This window comes from Grampus griseus, assembly GCF_964374135.1.
Source record: "Grampus griseus genome assembly, chromosome: 11".
Lineage (NCBI taxonomy): Eukaryota > Metazoa > Chordata > Mammalia > Artiodactyla > Delphinidae > Grampus > Grampus griseus.
The window spans coordinates 9,444,213-9,472,076 of record NC_139005.1 but is presented as its reverse complement, the minus strand read 5'-3'; the positions used below and the strand labels follow the sequence as shown (position 1 = coordinate 9,472,076).

The 27,864-nt window shown below is 40.8% G+C and overlaps 1 protein-coding gene across 1 annotated transcript; it reads right to left on the bottom strand.

Annotated features, from left to right (window-relative positions):
- Window positions 1-211: 211 nt before the first annotated feature.
- Window positions 212-23,907, bottom strand: CREBL2 (cAMP responsive element binding protein like 2; the record flags this gene model as incomplete). Its single annotated transcript, XM_082665233.1, is given in 5 exon segments — window positions 212-238; window positions 240-407; window positions 1,590-1,675; window positions 1,678-1,786; window positions 23,893-23,907. Coding segments are annotated over 5 exon segments (405 nt in total).
- Between the last annotated feature and the right edge of the window lie 3,957 nt (window positions 23,908-27,864).

Sequence of the window (27,864 nt, the reverse complement as noted above, 5' to 3'; positions counted from 1 at the left end):
CAATAACTAGACTGGTACACTCTCACTTATTGACTGAGTCTACTTTAAAATTTTCCCATGAATTTATCAGTTGCTCTTTATAGACCCCATGTATAATGCATTTCAATATTTAGAATCTAACGCCAGTTCACTTGCTTATTAGTGTATTACAAATGACATCAACATTTTATTTTATTTGAAGACACAGCAAGGAAAGTGGTCAACAGAAAGCCTACTTTAAGTCACTCTTCGAAAGATAAACTCTCCCATGTACTGTACTCACAGGAATTGCTGTTAGCGTCTGTCTTCCCAGCTTTCAGGTGCCTGCTTGAGTTCTGCTGAGATTTGTTCTGCTCTTCTCCAGTGAGTAGGGCCTTTATTTCAGAAGGGATTTTCCCTTGGTCCATTGCCATGCACCACTGCTTGTACTGAAATATGTAAAATATATTTAAATAAAATTTTACTAGTCAGAGTTCAGCAACCACAGGTGGAAATCCTAGACATAAGAACTCCCATAACTAGAGGTCAAATTGACTGCTGGGAATCCCACCTTCTGTTGTATTCCTGTTTATAACCTAGGACATGGATGAGGCCTGCTATCTTCAGAAGAGGGTGAAAAACTACTGCTGAATCTTCTTGTGATGTGCTGGAGTAGTGCTCAGATTAAAAAGGGCCCTCTGGCTAAAAGTATATCTCCCCATGGAGTGCCATTCATTAGAATTCATCTCTTTTTGCTGACTGTCACATTATTATTTCTACTCCTAAAATAAATAATTTTGTAACTTCCTTTCTCTATTTCATAAATATTCACTAAACATCTACCTTCTACCAGAGTGTGTACTATGGACTTTGGGGGTATAAAAGATTAATCAGTCCAAAGATTATGTCCTGCAGTGGCTTACAGTGCAGAAGGTGAAACATAATTTACAAGTCCAATTCAACGTATTAAAAAAAGTCTACTGAATAGTGTACATTTGGACCCTCTTCATGACCCGACTTAATTCTCTTACCTTCTAAAAAGCTGGGGGTAGCCTGTCCCAGTTTTGTAATGATCATGTTAGCATTATCTCTCTCTTTCCAACCTGTCACCTCCTCCCCTGAGCTCACAGTACTAATGGGGTTTCTATTCCCTTTTACCTATTCTCTTGTATATGTCTACAAGCTACTACCTGAAGTCTGAATGAATGAATGAATAAAACCAGGCCAAATAGTATCATACTATGCATATTACTACATACTGTTGCACTGCTTTTTCCACTTAGCAATATCTTGTAAGTGTCTTTTTACATCAGTAAACATACATGTGCACTGTGATTTTCATGGCCTGCAAAGCAGTCCAACACATGAATGTAGTATAATTTAACCAATCCCCTACTGCTGAACATTTTGGTTATTTTCGATTTTTTTTTCCTGTCATAAACAATCCTTAAAGAAACAGTCACTTTCCACTCCCACCAGCAATGTATGAAGATGCTTATTTGCCTATGTGCTGGCTAACAGATGAATGTGCTGTCCCACGTTCGTCAACTGGATAGCTAAAAACTGGTATCTTCATGTTTTAATATAGCTTAGGTTGATTGTTTCATGCGTTTATTGACAGACTTTCTTACCATTTCCAGTTCCTCTCTGAGGGCACAAATGGCTCTTTCCCGACTGGATACCAACTCTTCCAAATACTGATATCTCAGTTTTTTCGGGCCCGGCATTCTCTTGCACTCTGCCGGCTCCTCTCGAGTTTTGCCTTCAAGTCAATTTTGGCTGGCTTTCGACCACGTTTGCCGGGCTTCTTCACTTTACCTCCAACCACCTTCAGCAAGAGAGAGAAACAGTTAATTTTTTTCCTAGTTCTGGGTCTAGGAAAGTGACTGCGGCTGCATATTAGCAAGGAAAACATTTACAAATAACCAATAAATGGAGTCTGTGGCACTAAGAAAGCATAATCCCATCAAATGCCTTATGATTCTTTGCTTCATAATTTCTTTTTCTGATACTTTTGATACCATGAATGTGAGAGAAGAAATAGTATAAGTTTTCATTATTTCTTCAATAATAAACTTGTTCTATACAGAGCTTAACAGTAAACTTTATGAACCATGTGTAGCTAGACAGTAAAAAACTAAAAGACTGCCATTAAATATTTTGTTCACATAGAATTTTTACTGACTTAATAAGTAAGACAAAATATTGAAAATTAAGTTCAGTATGATCTCAATCTTATAAAACAACACATAGAAGAAAGGATCGTAAAAGGTCAGTGGCAGGGAGGAATCAAGATGGCAGTGTGGGAAGACGTGGAGTTAGCGTCTCCCCACAACTAGGGTGCCTGACGGCCACTGGTGGGGGAACTCTGACCCCCAAGGAGATGGGAGGAAACCCAAAGTGAACCGGTAGGACGTAGGGGGACCGAAGGGGGTAGGAGAAGTGGAGGCCAGACAGGATCAGCGCCCCTGAGGCCAGGGAAATCAGAAGAGGCAGGTGGGAGGGACTCTTCCAAGAAGAGCAGGAGAGGAGTGGAGGGCCATCACCCAGCCCACTCAGATGCAGGGAGCCTGCTGGGCTCCCAGGTGAGGTCCCGTGCCCTCTGAGACTGCGGTGGGGGGCATGCCTGTGCCCCTTCTGTTCCTTGAGCCTAAGCCCCACCCCCAACAGCACCCAGGGCCTTTTCCAGCCCTGTGGGTCCTGAGCATTGGCCCCGCCCACTGCCCAAAACTCGCCCTTGTTTAGGCCCCGCCCTCCACAGCCAAGGCCTTCCCCCCCCCTCCCTTTTTTTTCCTTTCCCTCTGTTACTATTGTGGTACTGATATACCTTCCGGTTGTTGACATACCTATATTTTTACATTCTTTCTAACATATTTGTTAGTTTCTTCGTCTAATTTTATTTTTTACTTTATTATTTTTCTCCTTTTTTTTTTTCTTGCCACCCCACATGGCTTGCGGGTCCTTGATTCGCCAGCCCAGGGTCGGGGGGAAGCTCCCGCAGTGGGAGCTCCGAGTCCGAACCACTAGACTAACAGAGAACCTCAGACCCCAGGGAACACTCACTGGAGTGAGGTCTCACAGAGTTCCTCATCTCAGCACCAAGACCCAGCTCTACCCAATAGCCTACAAGCTCCAGTGTTGGAAGCCTCAGGCCAAACAACCAGTAAGACAAGAACACAATTCCACACATTAAAAAAATAATAATAATGAGATGGCACAAAAATATGTCACAGATGAAGGAGCAAGGTAAAAACCTACAAGACCAAATAAATGAAGAGGAAATAGGCAATCTACCTGAAAAAAAATTCGGAGTAACGATGGTAAAGATGATCCAGAATCTCGGAAATAGAATGGAAGCACAGACTGAGAAAATACAAGAAATGTTTAACAAAGATCTAGAAGAACTAAAGAACAAACACAGATGAGCAACACAATAACTGAAATGAAAAATGCACTAGAAGGAATCAATAACAGAATAACTGAGGCAGAAGAATGAATAAATGAGCTGGAAGACAAAATGGTAGAAATAACTGCTGAGGAGCAGAATAAAGAAAAAAGAATGAAAAGAATTGAAGACAATCTCAGAGACCTCTGGGATAACACTAAATGCACCAACATTCGAATTATAGGGGTTCCAGAAGAAGGAGAGAAAAAGAAAGGGTCTGAGGAAACATTTGAAGAGATTATAGTTGAAAACTTCCCTAACATGGGAAAGGAAATGGTCACCCAAGTCCAGGAAGTACAGAGAGTCCCATAAAGGATAAACCCTAGGAAAAATACACCAAGACACAAATTAATTGCACTAACAAAAATTAAATTCAAAGAAAAAATATTAAAAGCTGCAAAGGAAAAACAAAAAATAACATACAAAGGAATCCCCATAAGGTTATCAGCTGATTTTTCAGTGGAAACTCTACAGGCCAGAAGGGAGTGGCAGGATATACTTAAAGTGATGAAAGAGAAAAATCTACAACCAAGATTACTCTACCCAGCAAGGATCGCATTCAGATTCGATGGAGAAGTCAAAAGCTTTTCAGACAAGCAAAAGCTAAGAGAATTCAGCACCACCAAACCAGCTTTACAGCAAATGCTAAAGAAACTTCTCTAAGCAGGAAACACAAGAGAAGAAAAAGACCCACAAAAACAAACCCAAAACAATTAAGTAAATGGTAATAGGAACATACATATCAATAATAACCTTGAATGTAAATGGATTAAATGCCCCAACCAAAAGACACAGACTGGCTGAATGGATACAAAAACAAGAACCATATATATGCTGTCTACAAGAGACCCACTTCAGACCTAGGGACACATACAGACTGAAAGTGAACGGTTGGAAAAAGATATTCCATGCAAATGGAAATCAAAAGAAAGCTGGAGTAGCAATACTCGTATCAGATAAAATAGACTTTAAAAAAGACTGTTACAAGAGATAAGGAGGGACACTACCTAATGGTCAAAGGATCAATCCAAGAAGAAGATATAACAATTATAAATGTCTACGCACTCAACCAGGAGCACCCCAATACATAAGGCAAATGCTAACAACCATGAAAGGAGAAACTGACAGTAACACAATAACAGGAGGGAACTTTAAAACCCCACTTACACCAATGGACAGATCATCCTAACAGAAAATAAATACGGAAACACAAGCTTTAAATGACACAACAGACCAGACAGATCTAATTGATACTAAATAACCAAGAGATCACTGAAGAAATTAAAAAATACATCACTAATTATTAGAGAAATGCAACTCAAAACTACAACGAGGTATCACCTCACGCCGGTCAGAATGGCCATTATCAAAAAAGCTAGAAACAATAAATGCTGGAAAGGGTGTGGTGAAAAGGGAACCCTCCTACACTGTTGGTGGGAATGTAAATTGATACAGCCACTGTGGAGAACAGTATGGAGGTTCCTTAAAAACTAAAAATACAACTATCATATGACCCAGCAATTCCACCCCCAGCAATTCCACCCAGCATATACTCTGAGAAAACTATAATTCAAAAAGAGACATGCACCACAATGTTCACTGCAGCACTATTTACAATAGCCAGGACATGGAACCAACCTAGATGTCCATCAACAGATGAATGGATGAAGAAGATGTGGCACATATATACAATGGAATATTACTCAGCCAGAAAAATAAATGAAACTGAGTTATTTGTAGTGAGGTGGATGGACCTAGAGTCTGTCATACAGAGTGAAGTAAGTCAGAAAGAGAAAAACAAATACCGTACGCTAACACATATATATATGAATCTAAATATATATAGAATCTAATATATATAGAATCTATATATATATAGAATCTAAAAAAAAAAAATTGGTACTGATGAACCTAGTTGCAGGGCAGGAATAAAGAGGTAGACATAGAGAATGGACTTGATGACATGGGGTGGGAGGGCGAAGTGAGAGCAGCATTGACATATACACTACCAAATGTAAAATAGCTGGCTGGTGGGAAGCAGCAGCATAGCACAGGGAGATCGGCTCAGTGCTTTGCAATGACCTAGAGGGGTGGGATAGGAAGGATGGGAGGGAGGCTCTAGAGGGAGGGGATATGGGGACATGTGCATGCATATGGCTGATTCGCTTTGTTGTGCAACAGAAACTAACACGGTCTTGGGAAGCAATTATACTCCAATAAAGATCTATTAAAAAAAAAAAGTCAGTGAGGATTTCTCTGATAGGTGTGATTATAAAAAGCTTTTTTCTCATCTGTATTTTTTATGATTTTTAAATATTTACAATTAGAAAAACATAAAATTTGTATATAAAATTATGTGTATAAATAAATAAATAAGAATCCTAAACAATTTGGCTATCAATTCCCTCTTCAAATTTGTTGAGCCCAAGGGAACACACAGAAGTCCCTGAAATCTTCAGGATAATTGTCTCCTGCCTTTACAAGTCTATAATTATAACCCTAGACTGTCTCAGGAGATTTCTACCTGCTCCCTCTGGTGTCATAGACATCCTCTCAATATCCCTGTCATTCATTTATCTGCATAGGCACAGTTTTTTGGTGACTGCCAGAGTAATTTAATGTTCTTCACTGTTTAGCTTTGGAACCTCCCCAAGTTCTTATATAAGATGTAACTTTGAGATAAAGATGATGAATTTTAAATACATGAAACTGAACTTATACATCAAATGAATTTTCTTTAAAGGAGTCACTTTGAAAGGGGTAAATTTATTCCAATGAATAAGCTTTCTTGGAAACTGCTTTTGGAGCCAGTTTCTTACAAGCCACAACACAATATTACTTTCGCCGTATTACTTTCGAATGATACGTTATTCTTTAAATTCCCAATCTGATGGTCCGCTTTGTTTATCTGACGAGGCTCCAAATGATGTCTAGGTCTTTCTGAAAATTACCCTCAGAGAATAAAAATGTCACTACTTTAGTATACTGAAAGGAATATTGTTGAGGCTTTAAAGGCAATTCTAAAAGAGAAGATGCAAAACTCAAACACTGGCAAATCATTGGAATAAATGCAGAAGTCTTACGAGGTAACAAAACTAAAAGGATCAATCTCCATTTGGATATAAAAACTCTAATTTGTTTGTGTGTTTGGAATCACTATTAATACCATAAACCAACAATGCCCAGTACCCTATAAAGATCAGATCTTTACTTGGTATCATGGTTGGGTCAGGAAAACCAAACTTCAAATGTTAATCAGCTACATTTACCAGAAACTGTGTCATAACAAGACGGCGAACCACTGCATCTAGCATTTTACAGGGTGGCTCTGAAATGAGCCTGAATACTCTGAGACTCTGGAAGAAAATCCCTTCCACCACCATCCTAAAAGCTAGCTGCTTCAGTACTGCTCCCAAATGAGTTTTAACTTTTCAAAAACTGGTCTTTCAAAGCTTTCCTATTCTGTCTCATCACGTTTTGATTCCAATATAATAATATATACCTCAGGAAACTTTTTTTCAAAATCAAATATATGATTAGCACTTGAAGGATAACTAGTTGATCCAAATATTACTATGGGCTAAATTTTAAATTATGCCTATATTATATCAACTGCACAATTTCAATGAAGTATTTTGAAATCACCCAAGATTAAAACAAAGTATATTTGCTATTGATAGTCTTTAAAAAGCAATATATTTATAGCCTAAAATCATGTCTATAGTGAAATAAATGGTAATCACATCTATTCTTTATGTAGTAAAATGAGTCATCAGTCACATACCACTCACTATAATCCAATACCTTATATATTGCTGTTTTTAATTAATTCAGGAATGGAATTCAGGAACGGCTGCCTTTGAGAAGCCAGCAAGAGGACACAGTGTACTGCACAGACTTCACTGATTTTTTACACAAACCTAGCATAGTCATAAAAATCAAACAAAAGGTATAGCCCTTTGTTTAGTTTTCATGGTAGCAAAATATTTAAACTGGAACTATTTTATTCCTTTTTTTAAATTAGAAAGGCACAGTAAATGAATCCAGGGTTCCTGCATTTTATGTCATCTGTAAAATTATATTTAAGACCACATAACCACCACTTCTCTAGCTTAATTTTTCCTCAGTAATAGACTGAATTATTGGCTTTTGGTGTCAGCTAAAATCTGATTAGCATGCCAGTTTTCAAGAGAGTGAAACACATCACAGGATTATTATAAATCTTAAGTAAAATAATGTATGAAAGCACTTTTTTAGAAAAAAAAAGGGTATTATACAAATATAGGTTAGTATACTAGTTGCCTTAACAACTGAACTTTACATATTTCATAAGCCATAAAGATTGGGGAACGGATAAGGGAAGTTAATAAGAAATGAGGAACCAGGGGACTTCCCTGGTAGTCCAGTGGCTAAGACCCCACACTCCCAATGCAGGAGGCCCAGGTTCGATCCCTGGTCAGGGCACTAGATCCCACATGCATACCACAACTAAGAGTTCGCATGCCACAACTAAAGATCCTGCATGCCGCAACTAAGACTCAGCGCAGCCAAAATACATTAATTAGTTAATTAAAAAAAAAGAAATACATGCTGTATTTTAAAAGAAAGAAAAGAAATGAGGAACCAGAAACTAAAACTGAAATCAACCCCACAAATTCCTTAAATATGTCTGAGCCAAAAATTAGTCTTACCAATGTTTCTTAGAATTTTCACAAACTCAGTGATAACCACATTGTCCCCTTGCTCTCTCTTATTCTGTGAGGAAGCACATTAATGTGGCTAAATAAAAGTACTGATTTTTACGCACCAACACAAATGCCAAGAAGAAAACTATGGAAATAACCCCCCAATTTAACTTCTTTTCTGTTGTAGTTTTATTTCTACCGACATAGGGCCACGTGAAAATTTAAATAGCTGTTATTGTAACATGGTACCTCTTTATCGGCTATCCATTTTACCTCCTCTTCCTCCCCAAAACACATTTGAGCTGCAGAGAAAAGGTCCTAAGGGAAACACTCACAAGGCCTGTCTCCCTAACCCACACCACCAAGAAAAGCAACCTGCCAGCCATTGATTTTGTCTTGCCCTGCACAGGGAACTTATTTCACAAAGGTAAGATATTAGAGATGTTAGATTTCAGCAGGGCCTCTGCAATTCTAAGTCTGTCTTCATTATATGTTAAAAACGTTAAAGTAAGAATGAAGGTCCTACTTTTCTGTTAACTATCTGTTTTTAACACTTTGAGATAAGCTAAAACCAAAGGTCATGATTTTTAGAAAGTAAGCACCAAGGACTCTGTCATATTTTACCTTAGTACACAGTAAGTATTTAATAAATATGACAGATAAAACACAAAAGACATTCCTAAGTAGCCAATGAGTCATAGAAGACATCACAAGGGAAATAAGAAAAATACTTGGAGATGAATGAAAAGGAAAACACAATATACCAAAACTTTATGAGATACAGCTTAAGCAGTGCTCAGAAGTAGCCATAAACACCTAAATGAAGATTTTAAAATCAATAACCTAACTTTCTACCCTGAGAAACTAGAAAAAGAAGAGCAAATTAAACCTAAAACAAGTAGATGGAAAGAAATAATAAATATCAGACTAGAGATAAATAAGACAGAGAATGGAAAAACAACAGGGAAAAAAATATCAATAAAACCAAAAGTTGGTTCTTCAAAAAGACCGACAAAATTGACACACCATTAGCTAGACTGACCAAGAGAAAACATTCAGAATCCTAAACTCAAGACTGAAAGAGAAGACATCACTATTACCTTTACCAAAGTAAAAATGGTTTCACGGGAATATTATGAAAAATTGCCAAAAAAACTAGATAACCTAGTTGAAATGGACAAATTTCTAGAAAGACACAAAGTAGCAAGACTGACCCAAGAAGAAATAGAAAATCTAAAAAGACCTATGACAAATAAAGAGACTGAAAAAGTAATCAAAAAAATTCCCATAAAGACAAGTCCAGGTGACTTCACTGGTAAATTACCAAACATTTAATAAATTAACACTAATTCTTTTAAAACCTCTTCCAAAAAGCAGAAGAGGAAAGAACATTTCCCAGTTCATCCTATGAGCCAATATTAGCCTAATACCCAAACCAAAGATATCATAAGAAAACTAAAGACCAGTATGCCTCACGAATATAGATGGAAAAGTCTTCAATAAAATACAAGCAGACTAAATCTAACAGCATATAAAGAGGACTATCTACCATAACTATGTGATTTATCCCAGGAATAAAGGTTGGTCTAACAACTGAAAATCAATTACTGTAATATACCATATCAGTAGGAAAAAGGACAAAAATTACATGTTCATCTCAATAGACTCAGAAAAAGCACTTGACAAAATCCAACACCCTGGGGCTTCCCTGGTGGCACAGTGGTTAAGAATCTGCGTGCCAATGCAGGGGACTTAGGTTCGAGCCCTGGGGTCCGGGAAGATCCCACATGCCACGGAGCAACTAAGCCCATGTGCCACAACTACTGAAGCCCACATGCCTAGAGTCCGTGCTCTGCAACAGGAGAAGACACTGCAATGAGAAGCCCACGCACCACAACGAAGAGTAGCCCCCACTAGCCGCAATTAGAGAAAGCCTGTGCGCAGCAACGAAGACCCAATGCCAATTAAAAAAAAAAAATCCAACACCCTTATATGATTTTAAAAAAACCAAAACACTCAAAAACCTAGGAATAGAAGGGAACTTCTTCAACCTGGTAAAGGGCATCTATGAAAAAAAACACAGCTAACATCATTTAAAGGTGAAAGATTGAATACTTTCCCTCAAAGATCAGAAACAAAACAAGGATTTTTGTCTTCTCTTGTCACTTCTATTCAACATTGTACTGGAGGTTCTAGCCACAGCAATTAGGCAAGAAAAAGAAAGAGAAGGCATTCAGATTACAAAGGAAAAAGTAAAACTATTTCTATTTGAAGGTGATATGATCTTATATATAAAAAATCCTAAGGAATCCACAAAAAAACTATTAGCGCTCATAAATGAGTTGAACAAAGTTGCAAGACACAAGGTCAATATACAAAAATCAGTTGTGTTTCTATATACAATGAACAAGCGGAAAATGAAAACATTCCACTTAGAATATCATCAAAAAGAATAAAATACTTAGGAATAACCTTAATAAAATAAGTGCAGGGACTCCCCTGGTGGTCCCATGGTTAAGAATCTGCCTTCCAATGCAGTGGACATGGGTTTGATTCCTGGTCAGGGAACTAAGATCCCAAATGCTATGGGGCAACTAAGCCCGTGCACCACAACTACAGAGCCCATGCGCTCTGGAGCCTGCACACCACAACTAGAGAGCCTGCATGTCGCAACTAGAGAAAAGCCCATGCACCACAACGAAAGATACCACATGCCGCAACAAAGATCCCACGTGCCACAACTAATACCCAACTCAGCCTAAAATTAAAAAAAGAAAAAAGTGCAAGACATATACTGAAAGCCACAAAAATCACTGTAAGAAATTAAAGAAGACCTAATAAAAAGAAAGACATTCCATGTTAATGGATTGGTAGACTTAATATTGTTAAGATGACAGTATTCCCCAAACTGAGCTATAGATTCAACACAATTCCTATCAAAATTCCAGCTGACGTTTTGCAGAAATTGACAAGATAATCCTAAAATTCATATGGAAATACAATGGACCCAAAAAAGCCAAAGCAATCTTGAAAAAGAACAAAAATGAAGGACTCACACTTTCTGATTTCAAAACTTATTCGCTACACTAATCAAGATAGTGTGGTACTGGCACAAGGACAGACATATAGATCAATGGAAAAGAATTGAGCATCCAGAAATAAACCTTTATGTTTACGGTCAATTGATTTTCAACAAGGTGCCAAAACAATAGACAAATGAGGAAAGAATAGTCATTTCAATAAACAGTGCTGGAACAACTGGATATCTACAAAGAAGAATTAACTTGCACTCCTACAACATGCCATACACAAAGATTAACTCAAAACAGAACAAAGGTCTGAATGTAAGAGAGACAACTATAAAACTCTTAGAGGAAAACATACAAATAAATCTTTGTGACCTTGGATTAGGCAATGGTTTCTTAGGTATGACCTCACAAGCAACAAAAGAAAAAATAAATTGGACTTCACAAAATTAAAAATGTTCTGCTTCAAAGGACACCATCAAGGTGAAAAGACAATCCACTGGGAGAAAATATTTGTAAATCATACATAAGGGACTTACATCCAGGATATATAAAGAACACTCACAACTCAACAATAAAAATATAAATAATCCAATTAGAATGTGGGCAAAGTATCTGAATAGACATTTCTCCAAAGAAGATATACAAATGCCAATAAGCATATGAAAAAATGCTTAACATCATTAGTCATTAGGGAAATGTGAATCAGAATCATGAGATACCACTTTAAACCCACTAGGTTGGCTATATAATCAAAAAGACAGCCAAGAACAAGAACTGGTATAGATGTGGAGAAATGGAACCCTCATACATTGCTGTTGGGAATGTAAAATGGTGGCCACTTTGGAAAACAGTTTGGCAGTTCCTCCAAAATATTAAACACAGAATTACCATGTGACTCAGCAATTCTACTTCTAGGTGTATCCCCAAAAGAAATGAAAACATATGTCACATAAGAACTTGTACACAGATGTTCAGAGCACCATTGTTCATGATAGCTAAAAAATGGAAACAACCCAAATATCTATCAACTGATGAATGGATAACAAAATGTGGTATATCCATACAATGGAATATTATGCAGCCATAAAAAGGAATGGAGTACTGATACATGGTACAACATGGATGAACCTTGAAAACATTATGCCAAGTGAAAGAAGCCAAATACAAAAGGCCACATACTATATGATTCCATGTACATGGAATGTCTAGAATAGGCAATCTATAGCAACAGAAAGTAGATTCGTGGTTGCTTAAGGCTGGAAGGAGAAGGAGATAATAGGGAGTGACTGCTAAAGGTTGTTTTGTTTTGTTTTTAATTAATAGACTTTGTTTTTTAGAGCTGTTTTCAGTTCACAGGAAAATTCAGCAGAAAGTACAGAGTTCCCATATATCCCCTCTCTGCCTGCACAATTTCACCTATTAACATCTTGCATTAGTGTGGTACATTTGTTACAACTGATGAACCCCATGTTGATATATTATTAATAAGTAAAGTCCATAGTTTACTTAAGGGTTCACTCTTTGTGTTGTACAATTCTATGGGTTTTGACAAATGCATTGTGTCATATATCTGCCATTAGAGTATAATACAGAATATTAAAATCCCTAAAAATCCCCTGCCCTAAAAATCCCCTGCACTCTACCTATTCCTCCCTCCCTCTCCCGTGAAACCTTGGCAACCACTGACCTTTATTACTCTACAGTTTTGCCTTTTCCAGAATGTCAGATAGTTGGAGTCATATAGTACGTAGCCTTTTCAAACTGGCTTCTTTCACTTAGCAATATGCATTTAAGTTCCCTCACACCTTTTTGTAGCTTAATAGCTCGTTTCTTTCTATTGCTAAATAATATGAATAACATTCCATTATATGAGTATAACAGTTTGTTTATAAGGGTTTCTTTTGGGGTGATGAAAATGTTCTGGAATTAGATAGTGGTGATCATTGTACAACTGTGTGAATATACTAAAAAGTCACAGAATTATATACTTGAAAAGGATGAATTTTATGGTGTGGGCTATTTTAAAAAATGACATGAACCTTAGAGGCAGAAAGAATAGCAGCAAAGGAAGAATCAAGGTGGCGCAGAGACACAAGCAGATGAGAAAGACCACGAGGGAGGGGAGGGGTCAAGCATAAAGCTCCTAATTTATGAGTTTTAAAAGGCTGAGAATTAAGATAAAACTACTGCATTTAGCCAAGAGGGAGCTCCTGATGCCACAGGCTCCCCAGTCAACGGGTTTAACATCTGTGGAAAGCAGAGGTGTGATTGTAGATGCCCTTTAGGGGCTTCTTCCAACGAGGAGGACTCCAGTGTCCAGATTAAATCCTATTCCAAAGATTCTTGGATCATTTTACTTTGGCTTTTTAGGAACAAACAACAAAAACAAATTCAGAGCTAAATCTGGGCATGCAAGGAGCAAGCACTCACTGCGGGCAAGGCCTTGAGCTAGGCCTCCACGTGTCAGGCTCACATTATTTCACACCAGGGGAGGTTAACACTGTTATCCTCATCTTTTTCAGGTAAAGAGGGGAAATTTAATTTCTTATTTAACAACCACTTATTGAACACTCACTTTGCCCCAAACACTGTGAAACTCTAGGAATATTAATGTAAGAAGATAGGGTCCTTATCTTTTTTTTTTTTTTTTTTTTTGGTGGTACTGGGGCCTCTCACTGTTGTGGCCTCTCCCGTTGCAGAGCACAGGCTCCGGATGCGCAGGCTCAGTGGCCATGGCTCACGGGCCCAGCCGCTCCGCGGCATGTGGGATCTTCCCGGACCGGGGCATGAACCCGTGTCCCCTGCATCGGCAGGCAGACTCTCAACCACTGGGCCACCAGGGAAGCCCAGGGTCCTTATCTTTAATATATTTATTAGACTTCTGAAATGCAGCAGACATGAAATAAACACCATTATAAAGGGCAGGATATCAGTACATACAGGAGTCCTGCTGGGAGAGGGATGCACACACACACACACACACACACACACAGATAAGCATAGTGATCTCTTTATTTCATGGATATAAAATCTAGATAGAACCCAAGCCCCCGATTAGCATCACAGCAATTGACTCAAGATGCTCAGTTGTCACAAGCTGACTCACTCTCATCAAGCGTGACTATTTCCCTTCTGGATTCCTAGGTAGGACTCATTAACCTGAACATACAACTCCCTGAAAAGGCTCTAAAGCTGACAGATGCTTTAAATGCAGTGCTATATTAATGCTATATAGTCATTCATTTAATGACTGGATTCATTTAATCCAGCTCACTGTGACATTAGTCACTTGATGGAGGGCAGCGGTGAGGAGGTTAACTAACAAATTTTTTCATTTTATGCGTCTCTGAAATTTCCCTCTGCTATTGGCGACTCTCTGTGCCCACCCACTGAAGTCATGCCAGTTTATTCCTTTACAACATGTCTGATTCAGCTCTTCTTCTCTATTCCTACTACCTACATTACTACCCTACTTACAGAGTATTGCCGTGGGTTTCCCAGTGGGTCTCCCTCCCATCCCTCCTTTTCCATCCTTACTTCCCTGGTTAATCTGTCTTGCAAAGAACTGCCTAGTTAGCCTTTCTTTTCAGCTTATTAAAATAACTTTAGTGTATTTTTTTTCATTGTGAAAAAGTAATACCTGATCATTCTAGAGAGAACAAACTTTAACGGCCCTTTGGCCATGTCACGCTCCAGCTCAAGGGAAGGCCTCTGGCTCAGCACTGCTTACCAGGTCACCAAATCCAGAATACTGACTTCCTGTAGCTGCTGTAACAACCACCACGAAGTTGGTGGCTTAAAACAACAGAAATGTACTCTCTCTGCTCTGGAGGCCAGAAAGCTGGCAGGGCTGCTGCACCCCCTCCAGAGGCCCTAGGGGAGAAGCCATCCTTTGCCTCTTCCGGCTGCTGGCAGCTGTGAGCATTCCTTCCTTTGTGGCCACATCAATCCAACCTCTGCCTCTGTGGTCACACTGCCTCCACAACTGTCTGTCAAATCCCCTCTGCCTCACTCTTAGGGGGACACTTGCCATTGGATTTAGGGTTCACCCAGAGAACCCAGGATAAATTCCTCCTCTCAAATACTTAACTAAATCACATTTTTGGCCATATAATATTCACTCTTTTACCATATAAGGGGACCGGTTCCATTAGCACATGGATGTATCTTTTTAGAGGCCACCATTCAGCCCACTACATCCAGGCTCCTGCTCACCGAGCCAATTTTCTCTTTCGTTTTTCCCAACAAGTCATGCCTGTGTCCTTGGGGAGCTCACCCCACGCCCTGCACTCCTACCTATACTCACCATTTCTCTAAACGCTCCCTCTCCACCGCCGCCCCTGCCGCCCGATCCAAACCTGCAAATATTATGCTCCCTTTGGTTAGGGCCAGCCCTGGCCCTCTTTCTGTGAAGCTCTTGCTGACAGTCACCTTCTGTCCACACATTATTTTTCGTCTCCGAATCTCTGGACCATACAGTCACCATCACGCTGAATTGACACGGTATACTGGTTATTTTTAGCGGCCTCACAGATTTAAGTTCTATCTCCCCAAGTGATGTGCGCACCGCAGGCACAGAAGCTGTGTTTTCTATTCCAATCCCCACTGTATCTGGCCCAGAGCCAGGCACTTAAAAGGCATTTATTAAAAGACTGATAATTGGATGAATAAATGCAAAGAAAAATTAGCAATATTTTGCAATTTAATTTAAATTGGTATTACTATGACCACCACTACCACCAGCTAATAGAAGTTGATAAAAAAAAGAAAACCAAACCTCTCTCATAAGGGATGTAAAATCTCAAAAACCAATCAATAACTCTTATTATTTTTACCACCCTTTTAGCATTTATTTACATCCTAATGCTCTTAATTCTTTTTTTAAAAAATATATTTATTTATTTATGGCTGTGTTTGGTCTTCATTGCTGGGCGCGGGCTTTCTCTAGTCGCAGCGAGTGGGGGCTACTCTTCATTGCGGTGCGCGGGCTTCTCATTGTGGTGGCTTCTCTTGTTGAGGAGCATGGGCTCTAGGCACGCGGGCTTCAGCAGTTGTGGCATGTGGGCTCAGCAGTTGTGGCTCGTGGGCTCTAGAGTGCAGGCTCAGTAGTTGTGGCGCACGGGCTTAGTTGCTCTGTGGCATGTGGGATCTTCCTGGACCAGGGCTCGAACCCATGTCCCCCTGCATTGGCAGGCGGATTCTTAACCACTGCGCCACCAGGGAGGTCCCCTAATGCTCTAATTCTTAAGGCGACCCATAAAAGTTTCAAGTTGTTAAGTCTAAGAGAATTACTGCATTTACATGAAGTGGCAGCATCAGCCCCAGCTAAGAAGGAAAATAGCAGGAAAGCTTGTTTCACTTTTCTTTTGAAAACATAAAGTGAAACATTATCTGCCATCGATTAAAGAAAAATAAGATAGATATGAATGCGGCCAGCCACTGCTCTTTACCACTTTAAAGAAAAAAACAAGCAGCTATACTTTCATTTGGTGTCAAGGCTCCCATAACTTCCTTCACAGCTGTTGGCTAGGCTTCTTCTCTTTTCTTATTTACCAGATCTTCAGAAAGAGAGAAAGTCTAATCACATCTTCCTGCTGCTAACCCTTCTGCCAGTTTTTCTCATCAACAGAGGAGAAACAAGATAAAGCAGGCATTTCTGACTGTTAACTCGTGCCTCTCCTCTCCTGACCCCAATCCTCTCCTTCCCCAGCTATTACTGTTTGAAGCTAAATATAATACATGTATTTTAGCAGTGCCCCAAACTGTTACAAACTGACTCAGTAAGAGTGGCCTACAGGCATATCTCATTTTATCGTGCTTCACTTTACTGCATTTTTTAACAAACTTAACGTTTATGGCAATCCTGCATTGTTGGATGATGGCTAGCATTTTTTGGCAGTAAAGTATTATTTAAGTAGGGTATGTACTTTTTTTTTAGACATAATGCTATTGTATACTTAATCGACTACAGTATAATGTAGACATAACTTTTATATGTACTAGGAAACCAACACATTCATGTGACTTTGCTTTATTACATATTTGCTTTACTGCAGTAGTCTGGAAATGAACCCACAGTATCTCTGAGAGGTCAGCCTGTATACTTAACTGTCTTTACTTCTTTACCACCCACTCTTCCCCAACCGCTACGTTTTGGCTTCTGCCCCATCACTCTGTTGAAACTTCTCATGCTAGGTTCATAAACAATCTCCTGTTTTTGAAGTCCAATGGATACTTTTTCACTACTTACTTTACATGGAATAACAACCTTTTTTTTCCTGGTTCTCCTGTATCACTAACCTCTCCTTTTCAGTTTATTTTGCTGAGTCATATTCCTTGGCCTCTTCTGATCATTTTAAAGTTTTCCAGGGTTCTGTCTCTTTAGCTCTCTCTTCTGTCCACCGTCTTCATCCTTCAAGGATTTTATGCACGCTGCATCAACCACAACCTACCTTGTAATGGTCTCTAGCATGGTCTTCAGCTCAGGCCTTTCTTCTGAGCAATCTAACCAAGCTGGTGAGGAGTCACAGAGGACCAGCATTTATTTTGAACCCATTATGTACTAAGTTTGTTTTAATACATATATAACATTTAATTCTCACACTAACTCAATAAGGCTTTATTAACACATCCAATTATAGGTAAAGAAATACAGTTCTGAAAAGATTAAAATAATTGGCCAACATAAACCATAGCAATATTTTCTCAGGTCAGTCTCCCAAGGCAAAAGAAATAAAAGCAAAAATAAACAAATGGCACCTAATCAAACTTCAAAGCTTTTGCACAGCAAAGGAAACCATCAACAAAAAAGACAACCTACAGAATGGGAGAAAATATTTGCAAACAATGCGAATGACAAGGGGTTAATATCCAAAATATTAAACAGCTCATATAACTCAATACCGAAAAAACAAAAACCCAAACAACAAATGGGCAGAAGACCTAAATAGACATTTCTCCAAAGAAGACATACAGATGGCCAACAAGCATACAGATGGCCAACAAGCACATGAAAAGATGTTCAACATCGCTTATTATTAGAGAAATGCAAATCAAAACCACAATGAGGTATCACCCCACATCTGTCAGAATGGCTATCATCAAAAAGTCTACAAATAATAAATACTGGAGAGGGTGTGGAGAAAAGGAAATCCTCCTACACTGTTGGTGGGAATGTAAATTGATACAGCCACTATGGAGAACAGTATGGAGGTTCCTTAAAAAAACAAAAATAGAACTACCATATGATCCGGCAACCCCCTTCCTGGGTATATATCTGGAAAAGAGGAAAACTCTAATTCAAAATGATATATGCACCCAGTGTTCACAGCAGCACTATGGCAGTCCACAGCCAAGACATGGAAACAACCCACGTGCCCATTAACAGATTACTGGCTTAAGAAGATGCGGTATATATATACATACAATGGGATATTACTCAGCCATAAAAAAGAATGAAATATTGCCATTTGCAGCAACATGGATGGACCTAAAGAATATTATACGTAGTGAAGTAAGTCAGACCAAGACAAATATTATATGATATCACTTAATGTGGAATCAAAAAATAATACAAATGAACCTATATACAAAACAGAAACAGACTCACAGACATAGAAAACAAATTTATGATTACCAAATGGAAAAGGGAGGGGGGTAGGGATAAATTAGGATTATGGGATTATCAGATACATGCTACTATACACAAAATAGATAAGCAGCAGGGATTTACTGTATAGCACAGGGAACCATATTCAATACCTTGTAATAACCTATAATGTAAAATAATCCAAAAAATATATATATATAACTAAATCACTTTGCTGTATACCTGAAACTAATACAGTTCTGTAAATCAACTATACTTCAATTAAAAAATAATAATCTGTCCAAAGTCATAATAGCTTTAAGTGGCGGAAATTAGATTTGAACTCTGGTTATATGCCAAAATCTATGTTCCTTCCTGATTGGACCATCTGCCTCTAGTCTTGTTCCAGTTCCTACATCTTTACCCTAATCCAGTCTCCATATAGCCATGAACATTTTTTTTGAAAACACAAATCTGATATTATCACCTTTGCTTTAAAATCCTTTAATAGCTCCTCAACAACTATGGTGCCTTGGTTTTCAAACAAAATTCAAATTCCCAGGCCCTGTTCCCCAAAATTCTGATTCAGTCTTCTTTACTTCACACTTTGAAAAATACTGGCCCAAATTTCTGAACTTAACTTGCCAAGCAAATCATGATCTGGCCCCTGATTATCCGTCCATCCTTATCTCTGCCCACACCTCTACTTGTGCCTTATGCTCTAGCTCAGGGATCAGTAAACTCCAGCCCAACTGGCAAGCCAAAGCCAGCCTGTTGCCTGTTTGGGGAAATAAAGTTTTATCAGAACACAGCCATATCCATTCATTACATTCTGCCTACAGTTGCTTTCACGCTGCAGTGGTAGAGTTAATTGCGACAGATCGATCACATGGCCCACAAATATTTACTATCTGCCCCTTTAAAGAAAATTCCCCAATTCCTGCTCTAGCTTGTAGCAAAATACTTATTTCCCAGTGCAATATGCTTTAGTATAGGACGTTCCCTCTTTCCCATTTTCTGAGGGAATCCTATTCTTCTTTACAGATTCATTCCTACTGTGTGAACCCATGTCTGACATACCCAGTCAGGCATCCATTCTTAGTGCCCCCAAAGCACTTTGCCATGACTCTCCTCATTTCTTACCTCACCACGTTGTAATTATTTTTCTGTATGTCTGTCTAGCCCACTGAAACATAAGCTCCTGAGAATAATTATAAACTCTTACCTGTCTTTGTATCTCTAGCACAATGCCTCGTATTACATACATATTAGGTGTCTAACAAATGTTTGACGATGAATGAATAAATGAACAAACTTTTAGGAAAACCTTAAAGAGCAAAACATTCTGAATAAGGTTATTTAAACTTAGATTTCAACTGATATCTGTAGAGGTACCCTAGTTAAAATGTACCCGTAGCCTGCGCAGGTAAGGAAGGCACATTTAAAACATGAATATCTACTGTCTAGGTTGGTAAACGAGCTGGCTCTTCTGTCTTGCTATCATGGAAAGCATGGATAGAGCAGGAGAACAGAAAAGGAAGAAAGTCTCTGGGCTCCGTGGCACTGCCCAAGGAAGGTAGTTCCAACTATAGCAAAGGATGGCTAAGGGGCCGACAGGAGGGACTTCAGGGGCCAAAGGACAGCTCTGGGAATGTCAAAGAGATTTTTGGCCGGGTTAAAATTTTTGTGAGAACCAGCAGTACTCACCGAAGGGGTAAGGAAGGTATAAGAAACCTCATTTTCAAAGAATCATGTGGAGCACAGGTGGAAAGGAAGTATGGAGGAGAAGGGCAGCTCATCTTAGCATCCTGCGGCCAGTGGCTGACACGCTCTCTCACCAGTCCCTCAGCTGGAACTTGGTGCCCTAAACTGTCAGGCTGGGCAATACAGAATGGAGGTCTTTTACCAGCTTAGTCTGCGGCAGGAACACAGCTGGTCTAGGATATTTCAAGTTACTCATTCATTCATTCGATAAACATGAAAGTCAAATAGAAAATAAAAAACCCTCTATGATCAAAGCCTCTGAAAATAACACATTTCAGTTTTTTTTGTAATTGAACGCAGCACGTTAGGGAGAAGAGGCTTTCATAAAAACAAGCGCTTTTTCTTAGTGGTGGACAAGCAGGTAGACTCAGGACACTACCTTTCTCACACAATCTGACAGTTAAGGGCACAGTTTAAGGTCATTTCATGCCCCATCCCGTTGTCCCTGTCCCACTGTGGGGCATAGTTAGGAGCAGAGGGTAGCATGGGGGAAACACAGCTGCAAATGCCATGCAACAGCACACACTTAAAAATTACTAAAATGAGCATCTCAGGTGCCTACTGCCCTGTGTTAAAGACCGAGGAAGTCCCTGACAGGTAATATGATAAGGATAATATTTTCTGAGTGCCTGTCATGTGTTAGACTCTATTCGATGCTTCATATGCATTATCTCTAATCCTCAGCAAAGCCTGGGAAGAAGGTACTGACCATCTAACAGATAGAATGGAAGCTCAAAAAGGTTAAATAACGTAGCCAAGATTTTTGCCTTCCCAACTAGCCTAAGTAGAAATCTATTCAATCAGAATTTGAGATCTGCTACTTAGCACTTCCCCAAGCCCAGTCTGTCTCTTGCTTTATTTTTCCCCTTAGCTGTAGTCTGTATACTCTGGCTGGCTGGCTCAACAGGGCAAACTGATTAATAAAGCCCAGGTACACCTAGGGCAGTCTCCTTAATGCCACTCTGTTCCAATTCAATTCAACCACTATTAACCAGTACTCTATGATGTAACATAACAGGCACATTGCTACCTACCTGGAAGGCAAAGCTGCACTCCCATTCAAAACTGTCCTGCCCTGACTCCAGGAAACTAGACGGCAGAAGGTGGAAAGCTCTTGGCAAACTCATTCACCACCACTGATGAAAACAACTCAGAATACAGAATCTTTATAAAGGGATTCATCGCATCATCATCATGTTTCCTGACCTGCTCATTCAAATACTGCCTCTCTGTAACTGCTGCACCTGCCCACTTTGTCCTCTTCCTGTTGCCCTGGCCTTGCTGTCAGCCAGTTTGTCATCTTTTATGCTATCACCAGCACAACGACCATATACTTTCAAGCCTCAACTATCCCCTTATACAGGGGAAAATGGAACCTGAGACTCTATCACCCATACATAATGTGAGGGAAAAGTGTGTTTTGTGTGTGAGTATGTAGGTATCTACTAGGAGGAGAATACAATTTTGCAGGACTGTAACAACTAGAGCACAGGGAAAGGCAGGCCTAGGAGCCTTTTTAAAAGACTGTTTCATACCGCCTGACTGCTGAAAGAGCAGTCCAGTCTCGCTGTACGTGGCATTTAATTATTACTCAACCACAGCTACGACATGTATTCAAAGTGAAAGTAGTGTATTCACAGAGGCACTATCCATCCAGAGACATCTGAAGTGGTTTTTCTTTTCCGTAATCATTAAAGATTGAAGAAACTGCTGGTTTTTAAATACCGTCACAATACAATGAATTAATAAAGAATGAGTACTGAATTCGTTTTGCTTAGCTATGAACATTCTAAGAAGTTATGAAAAGCCTAGCCCCCAAAATTAACTTAACTCTTTAGGCAAAACCGTAACACTTTATACCTTCCACTAGAGCTTGCCTGTTTCTAGAAATAAGTCCTATGTTATTTTATAGGTAGATAAGATAACTCAAAATCCTATGTATTTTTCTTGAATTTATTTGAGATTACTGAAGACTCTGAGAAAGTTACTACATGTTTCAAAGGTTCAAAAAAGAAACAACTGAAAATTATGTAGAATATACTGTGAGAGTCTCAAACCGAGGACATAAAAGAATATGTTGCTTTAGCATCCTTTCCCAGCCATATCTAGGAAAGATAGTGGATACAGTATTTGGACTTAATTTCAAAATTAACACTGAAAGATCAAGCTAGCAAAGGTTGTTATGGAAAATTCTCTTCTGATTTTTCTGGAAAACTTTCAGAACTCCTCCTTTCTGTCTGGGAAATACCACTTCCTATTAGGAGGGGTTTGCTACTTCACAAATAAGCTTCCTCTAGTGAGTCCTGATTCCAGAGTACTGCCTTGGGCTTTCCCTGCTTGCATTTCTCTCGGAGCCTTCTGCAGGAACAGGAAGAGGAGATAAGGTAGAATAACAGAAGCAGCACAGAGAAGATGGAAATTTTTTCAATCTCTCTGAGGATAGGTGAAACAAAAACTTGATAGCAGCAAAATGTTACTCGTTAGATGGAGGGGGAAAGGGTACCCAAATGAAGGAAAAAGCTATCACAAGCGGCATGCCAGAGAGTGTGGAAAGTAAGACCTCTGGAAAGCATAGGGAAGAGTGTCTATTTTGAAAACTGGCAAACTCTAGAGTCTGATTCCTTAAAAAAAAAAAAGTCCAACTTCCTAAACACTCTAAAACATCGATAAGCTGATGATGAATAAACTGACTATCACTATCTTCATAACATATAACTAGACAACACTAACGCAGATAGACAAAGGTTATACATAAACTATATGAATTAACCAATAATGAATACTGTCGGTCATCTTATCATCATAGGGATAAGTGATCTGGATAGGGAAAGGGGGATGGAGATGGAATATTAAGATAGATTAACAAGAAGGAATTCATTCCTTTTCTTGGAGAAGGCTTTCTAGAGGAGGTTAGATTCCAGACTCTGGACGAATAGCAACAGGAGCTTAGCAGAACAGCTCAGAGGGGGAGTGAACCGATTATATGAATGGGGCATTGAGTAAGGGAGCCTGGGAGAAGAAAGGGGGACCGTCAAGGGGAACAGGGCCGGTTCAGGGTGCCCTAGTTAAGGTCTCCAACGTGGAGAAAGGCTGGGTGGGGGCAAAGGAAGGCAAAAAGAAAAAGCACAGTAGTTTCTTCACTTATCTCGGGAGGACTAGGGTTTACACTACCTGGAAAAGCTGACCAACAGGCTTGCCCTGGGTGTGATTTTCCAGAGGAGTGGGCCCTTGCTGGAAGAACGCAGCCCGCTGTTCCCTCAATTCCTGTCTGGGTAGCTGGGGTCATAGCTGGAGGCGCAGAGATGTCTAAGGCCGGTGTCTCTTGGGTGCTGCGTGGGTTACAGGGCTGAGGCTCAGCGGCGGGCACTTAGCGACAAGCAGGCGGCGGCTGCAGCAGCTGCGCGTGCAAACCCCGGGACTTACCTTACTGTCATCCATCTCGGCAGACAGGCCAGCCCGGCCGGGCGCTCCCTCCCCCGGCCCTCCCCCGGCTCAGCCGGCCTGGCCCGGCCCGGCCCCAGCCCCGGGGAAAGAACGGGATAAGGTTCTGACTGCCTCCTCCTCTCGCCTAACAGTTCGCTTCCCTGATGCCACAGTCACGGGGACGAGGGACCAGTTCAGGGATGGCAGAGCGGACCCTGGAGGCGGCGCAGAACGCCTCCCTTCGCCGCGGCTGCCTCCTCCTCCCCCTCCATGACAGGCTCTGGCTGTGTTTACAGACGCCCTGGAAAGAGGCCCGGACCGGAGAGAGGGCGGCAGCGCGGCGCGCGGATTGGCCGCTTCGGCTGCCATAGCACCGCGGCATTCTGGGGATTGTAGCTTTCGTTACCGCGGTCTCTGCGCGGCGAACCAAAAAGGAAACTACGATGTCCACAGAGCCTCAGAAAGGCGTCCGTTTTCCTGCCGGCGAGCGGTCCGCAGGAGGGGCCGAAACTACGTTTCCCACAATGTTTTGGTCCCTGGGTTCCAGCGGTCCGGGCGTAGGGAGGGGGCCCTAGGAGCCCCGCAGAGGCGGACCTGAAGGAGGGGCCGTGGGAGCAGGCCTTCCTCATAGACACCGAGGAAACCCTGTTTATTTTAAAAATTCACCCCCCCCAACAAAACAAAACAAAACACAAAAAACCTAAGAATGCACAATGGTGCAGCTCCTTCTGGAAACCATTTGACAGTTCCGATATTCGACATAGAGTTACCATATGGCCAGCAATCCCACCGGAAATGACACCGTGTGTCCCCACGAAAACTTGTGCAGTAACGTTCTGTCCTAAAGGCGTTATTCTTAGTAGTCAAAAAGTGGAAACAACCCAAGTGTTCAACAGTGGATGAATGGCTGGCCAATTGTGGTATTTATATTCAAAGGAGTATTATTCCTCAATGAAAAGGTATGAGGTACTGATACATGCTGCAATGTGGATGCGCGAGGATGAGCCTTGAAAACACACAGTGAAAGAAGCCAGACCCAGAAGGCCACATATCGCGGATTCCACTTATAATGAAATGTCCGGAATAGGTACATTTAAAGAAACGAAAAGCTGGTGAGTGGATGTAGGGGGCTAGGGTTGGGGAACAGCAGGGAGGGAGGGAGGCCAGGAATGGGGAGTGGTTTTTAATAGGTACTGGGTTTCTTCTGAGGTGATGAAGCTGTTCTAAAATTGATTTAGGGATGGCTGCACAACTCTGAATATACTAAAAACCACTGAATTGTATACTTTAAATGAGTGAATATTATGGTATGTGAATTACATCTCAATAGTAAGTAACAATGTCTTGGCATCCTCCTGATTTAGTAAAGTCAGTGAGCTTGTTGTTTTGGCCTGTGTTAGGCCATTGAGAATTTGACAAAGATTGTCTTTATTAATGTTATTCTGGAGAGCCCCTTTGACTCACTCCTTTTCAGACTCCTACAGTGCTTTGCTAAACCCTTCCAAAGTTCAAATGAGGTAGAGTTCCCAGATTTAGCAATAAATATACAGGGGCTTCCCTGGTGGCTCAGTGGTTGAGAGTCTGCCTGCCGATGCAGGGGACACGGGTTCGTGCCCCGGTCCGGGAAGATTCCACATGCCGCGAAGCGGCTGGGCCCATGAGCCGTGTCCGGAGCCTGTGCTCTGCAACGGGAGAGACCACAACAGTGAGAGGCCCGCGTACAGCAAATAAATAAATAAATATACAGGACACTCACATTTGAATTTCAGATAAACAAGTACCTTTTTAGTATAAGTATGTCCCATACGATACTTGAGACACACTTTTACTAAAAAAAGCATTCATTGCTTATCTGAAAGTCAGATTTAACTATGTGTCTTCTATTTTATCTCACAACTCCAAATTGAGGAAGAGTAATAATAGAAAAGCAGAATTGTCTCTGTCCGATATGTACAACGCTTCAGAGGAACTAAAGCAGGTCAGTCCCTCAGAAGTAAATGCCGCCTAACCAGGTCATCATGTGGGGTTGCAACTTTCGGCCCAGCCAGGGTAGGGGGGCATCTGTAACCTCCAAACCGCATTCCACGCAGTCTCAGAGACGTCTAGCCGCATCCTCTCTGATGATCAGGGGAGCAAAGCCTGTGCTCCTTGCAAGTTCTTCTCCTCTTTCCTCACCTAATACCCCTTTTCCGTGCCCAGTAAGGCCTCTGTCCTCCTCCCCAGCTATGCCCTTGCCACTGCTAAGCCCTCTTTTTCGGCGTGGAACTGCCTTTCCCCCGGGGTTAGTCCTCTGTCACTCTGTCTGCATCCCTGCTGACAAAAGTGCGCCGGGCCCTCAGGAAGGAGGACTAAGACGTTTTGAACCAGGTGATGGAAATTTAAACACGTGCTAGGGAAGTAATATGTACACCAACTTCAGGAGAGTGGTTTTCTCTAGGGAGGGAGAGAGAGAAATGGGATGGAGAGGGTCTTGCGGTGGTTAGCTGTAGATTTAACTTATTTTTTTAAAGAATGGTAACATTTTTATTTATTTATTTATTTTTATATTTATTTTTGGCTGTGCTGGGTCTTCGTTTCTGTGCGTGGGCTTTCTCTAGTTGCGGCGAGCGGGGGCCACTCTTCATCGCGGTGCGCAGGCCTATCACTATCGCGGCCTCTTTTGTTGCGGAGCACAGGCTGCAGACGCGCAGGCTCAGTAGTTGTGGTACACGGGCTTAGTTGCTCTGCGGCATGTGGGATCTTCCCAGACCAGGGCTCGAACCTGTGTCCCCTGCATTAGCAGGCAGACTCTCAACCACTGCGCCACCAGGGAAGCCCTAGATTTAACTTTTTTTTTTTTTTCGGTACGCGGGCCTCTCACTGTTGTGGCCTCTCCCGTTGCGGAGCACAGGCTCCGGACGCGCAGGCTCAGCGGCCATGACTCACGGACCTAGCCGCTCCGCGGCATGTGGGATCTTCCCGGACCGGGGTACGAACCCGCGTCCCTTGCATCGTCAGGCGGACTCCCAACCACTGCGCCACCAGGGAAGCCCTAGATTTAACTTTTAAAGAGATGAAGCAAATATGTGAAATATTTTGGTGGAGAGTACGGTGTATTGTTTTCTTCGCATTTCTGTACATTGAGAAACTATAAACATCCTCACTTTAGAAAGTGTGGAAATACTTTAAATTATTTACTAAAAATTTAATTTATAAAAACAAACAATCACATCATAAAGTAAGACTTGGTAAAGGGAAGAAAATCTTATGAAGAAGTATTGTATAGTCATATGTTAAATATTTGCTGAGAAGTACCCAGGATTGGTAACAAAGGGGTGAGGAAGAACAGAAGAAAAGTATTTGCTTCTGTAAATTTAAATCCTCAAGGAGCCTATAATCCAGGAAGGAGAAATTCACACATACAGGAGACTAAGAACAATCACTAAACGATACAGACCAAGTTTAATATCTATGTGCTAAGTTGTTCAGAGTGGGTAGGGAGAGCCAAGCATCAGGCTAATTCATGGGAAAGGAAAAGTGAACACAGCAATTTTTTTTTTTTAAAAGAGTGGGAGGAAGCTTAGATGAAGAATATAATCTCAGGGTCCTGGATATTTTGTATACATGGTTTTCAATCTTTTCTTCCTATATTGCCTTCTCGAAAGGAACCTCCGAATCATTCAGTTCCTTTGAAAAATGCATATAATTTTCTCCTCCCTCCCCTCCCCACCTTTCCTCCCCAGCACACACAAACACATTTCATGTGCTCTCAGACACCCCACATAGAGGCACTGTTGGCCTGTGATGCGTCAGGTCTCTGCTGTTGCTGTGGAGTTTCTTGTAGTGAATTCCTAAACAGCATGGCACACACCCACTCCTTCTTGATCTGCATGCCTTCCATGCCCTCATCTCTCTCTTTCTCCTGCTCCCCTTACTGCTTGGCTAAAAGAGCACAGGTGTCTAAACAGAGCCAAGATGATCATGTTACTCCCT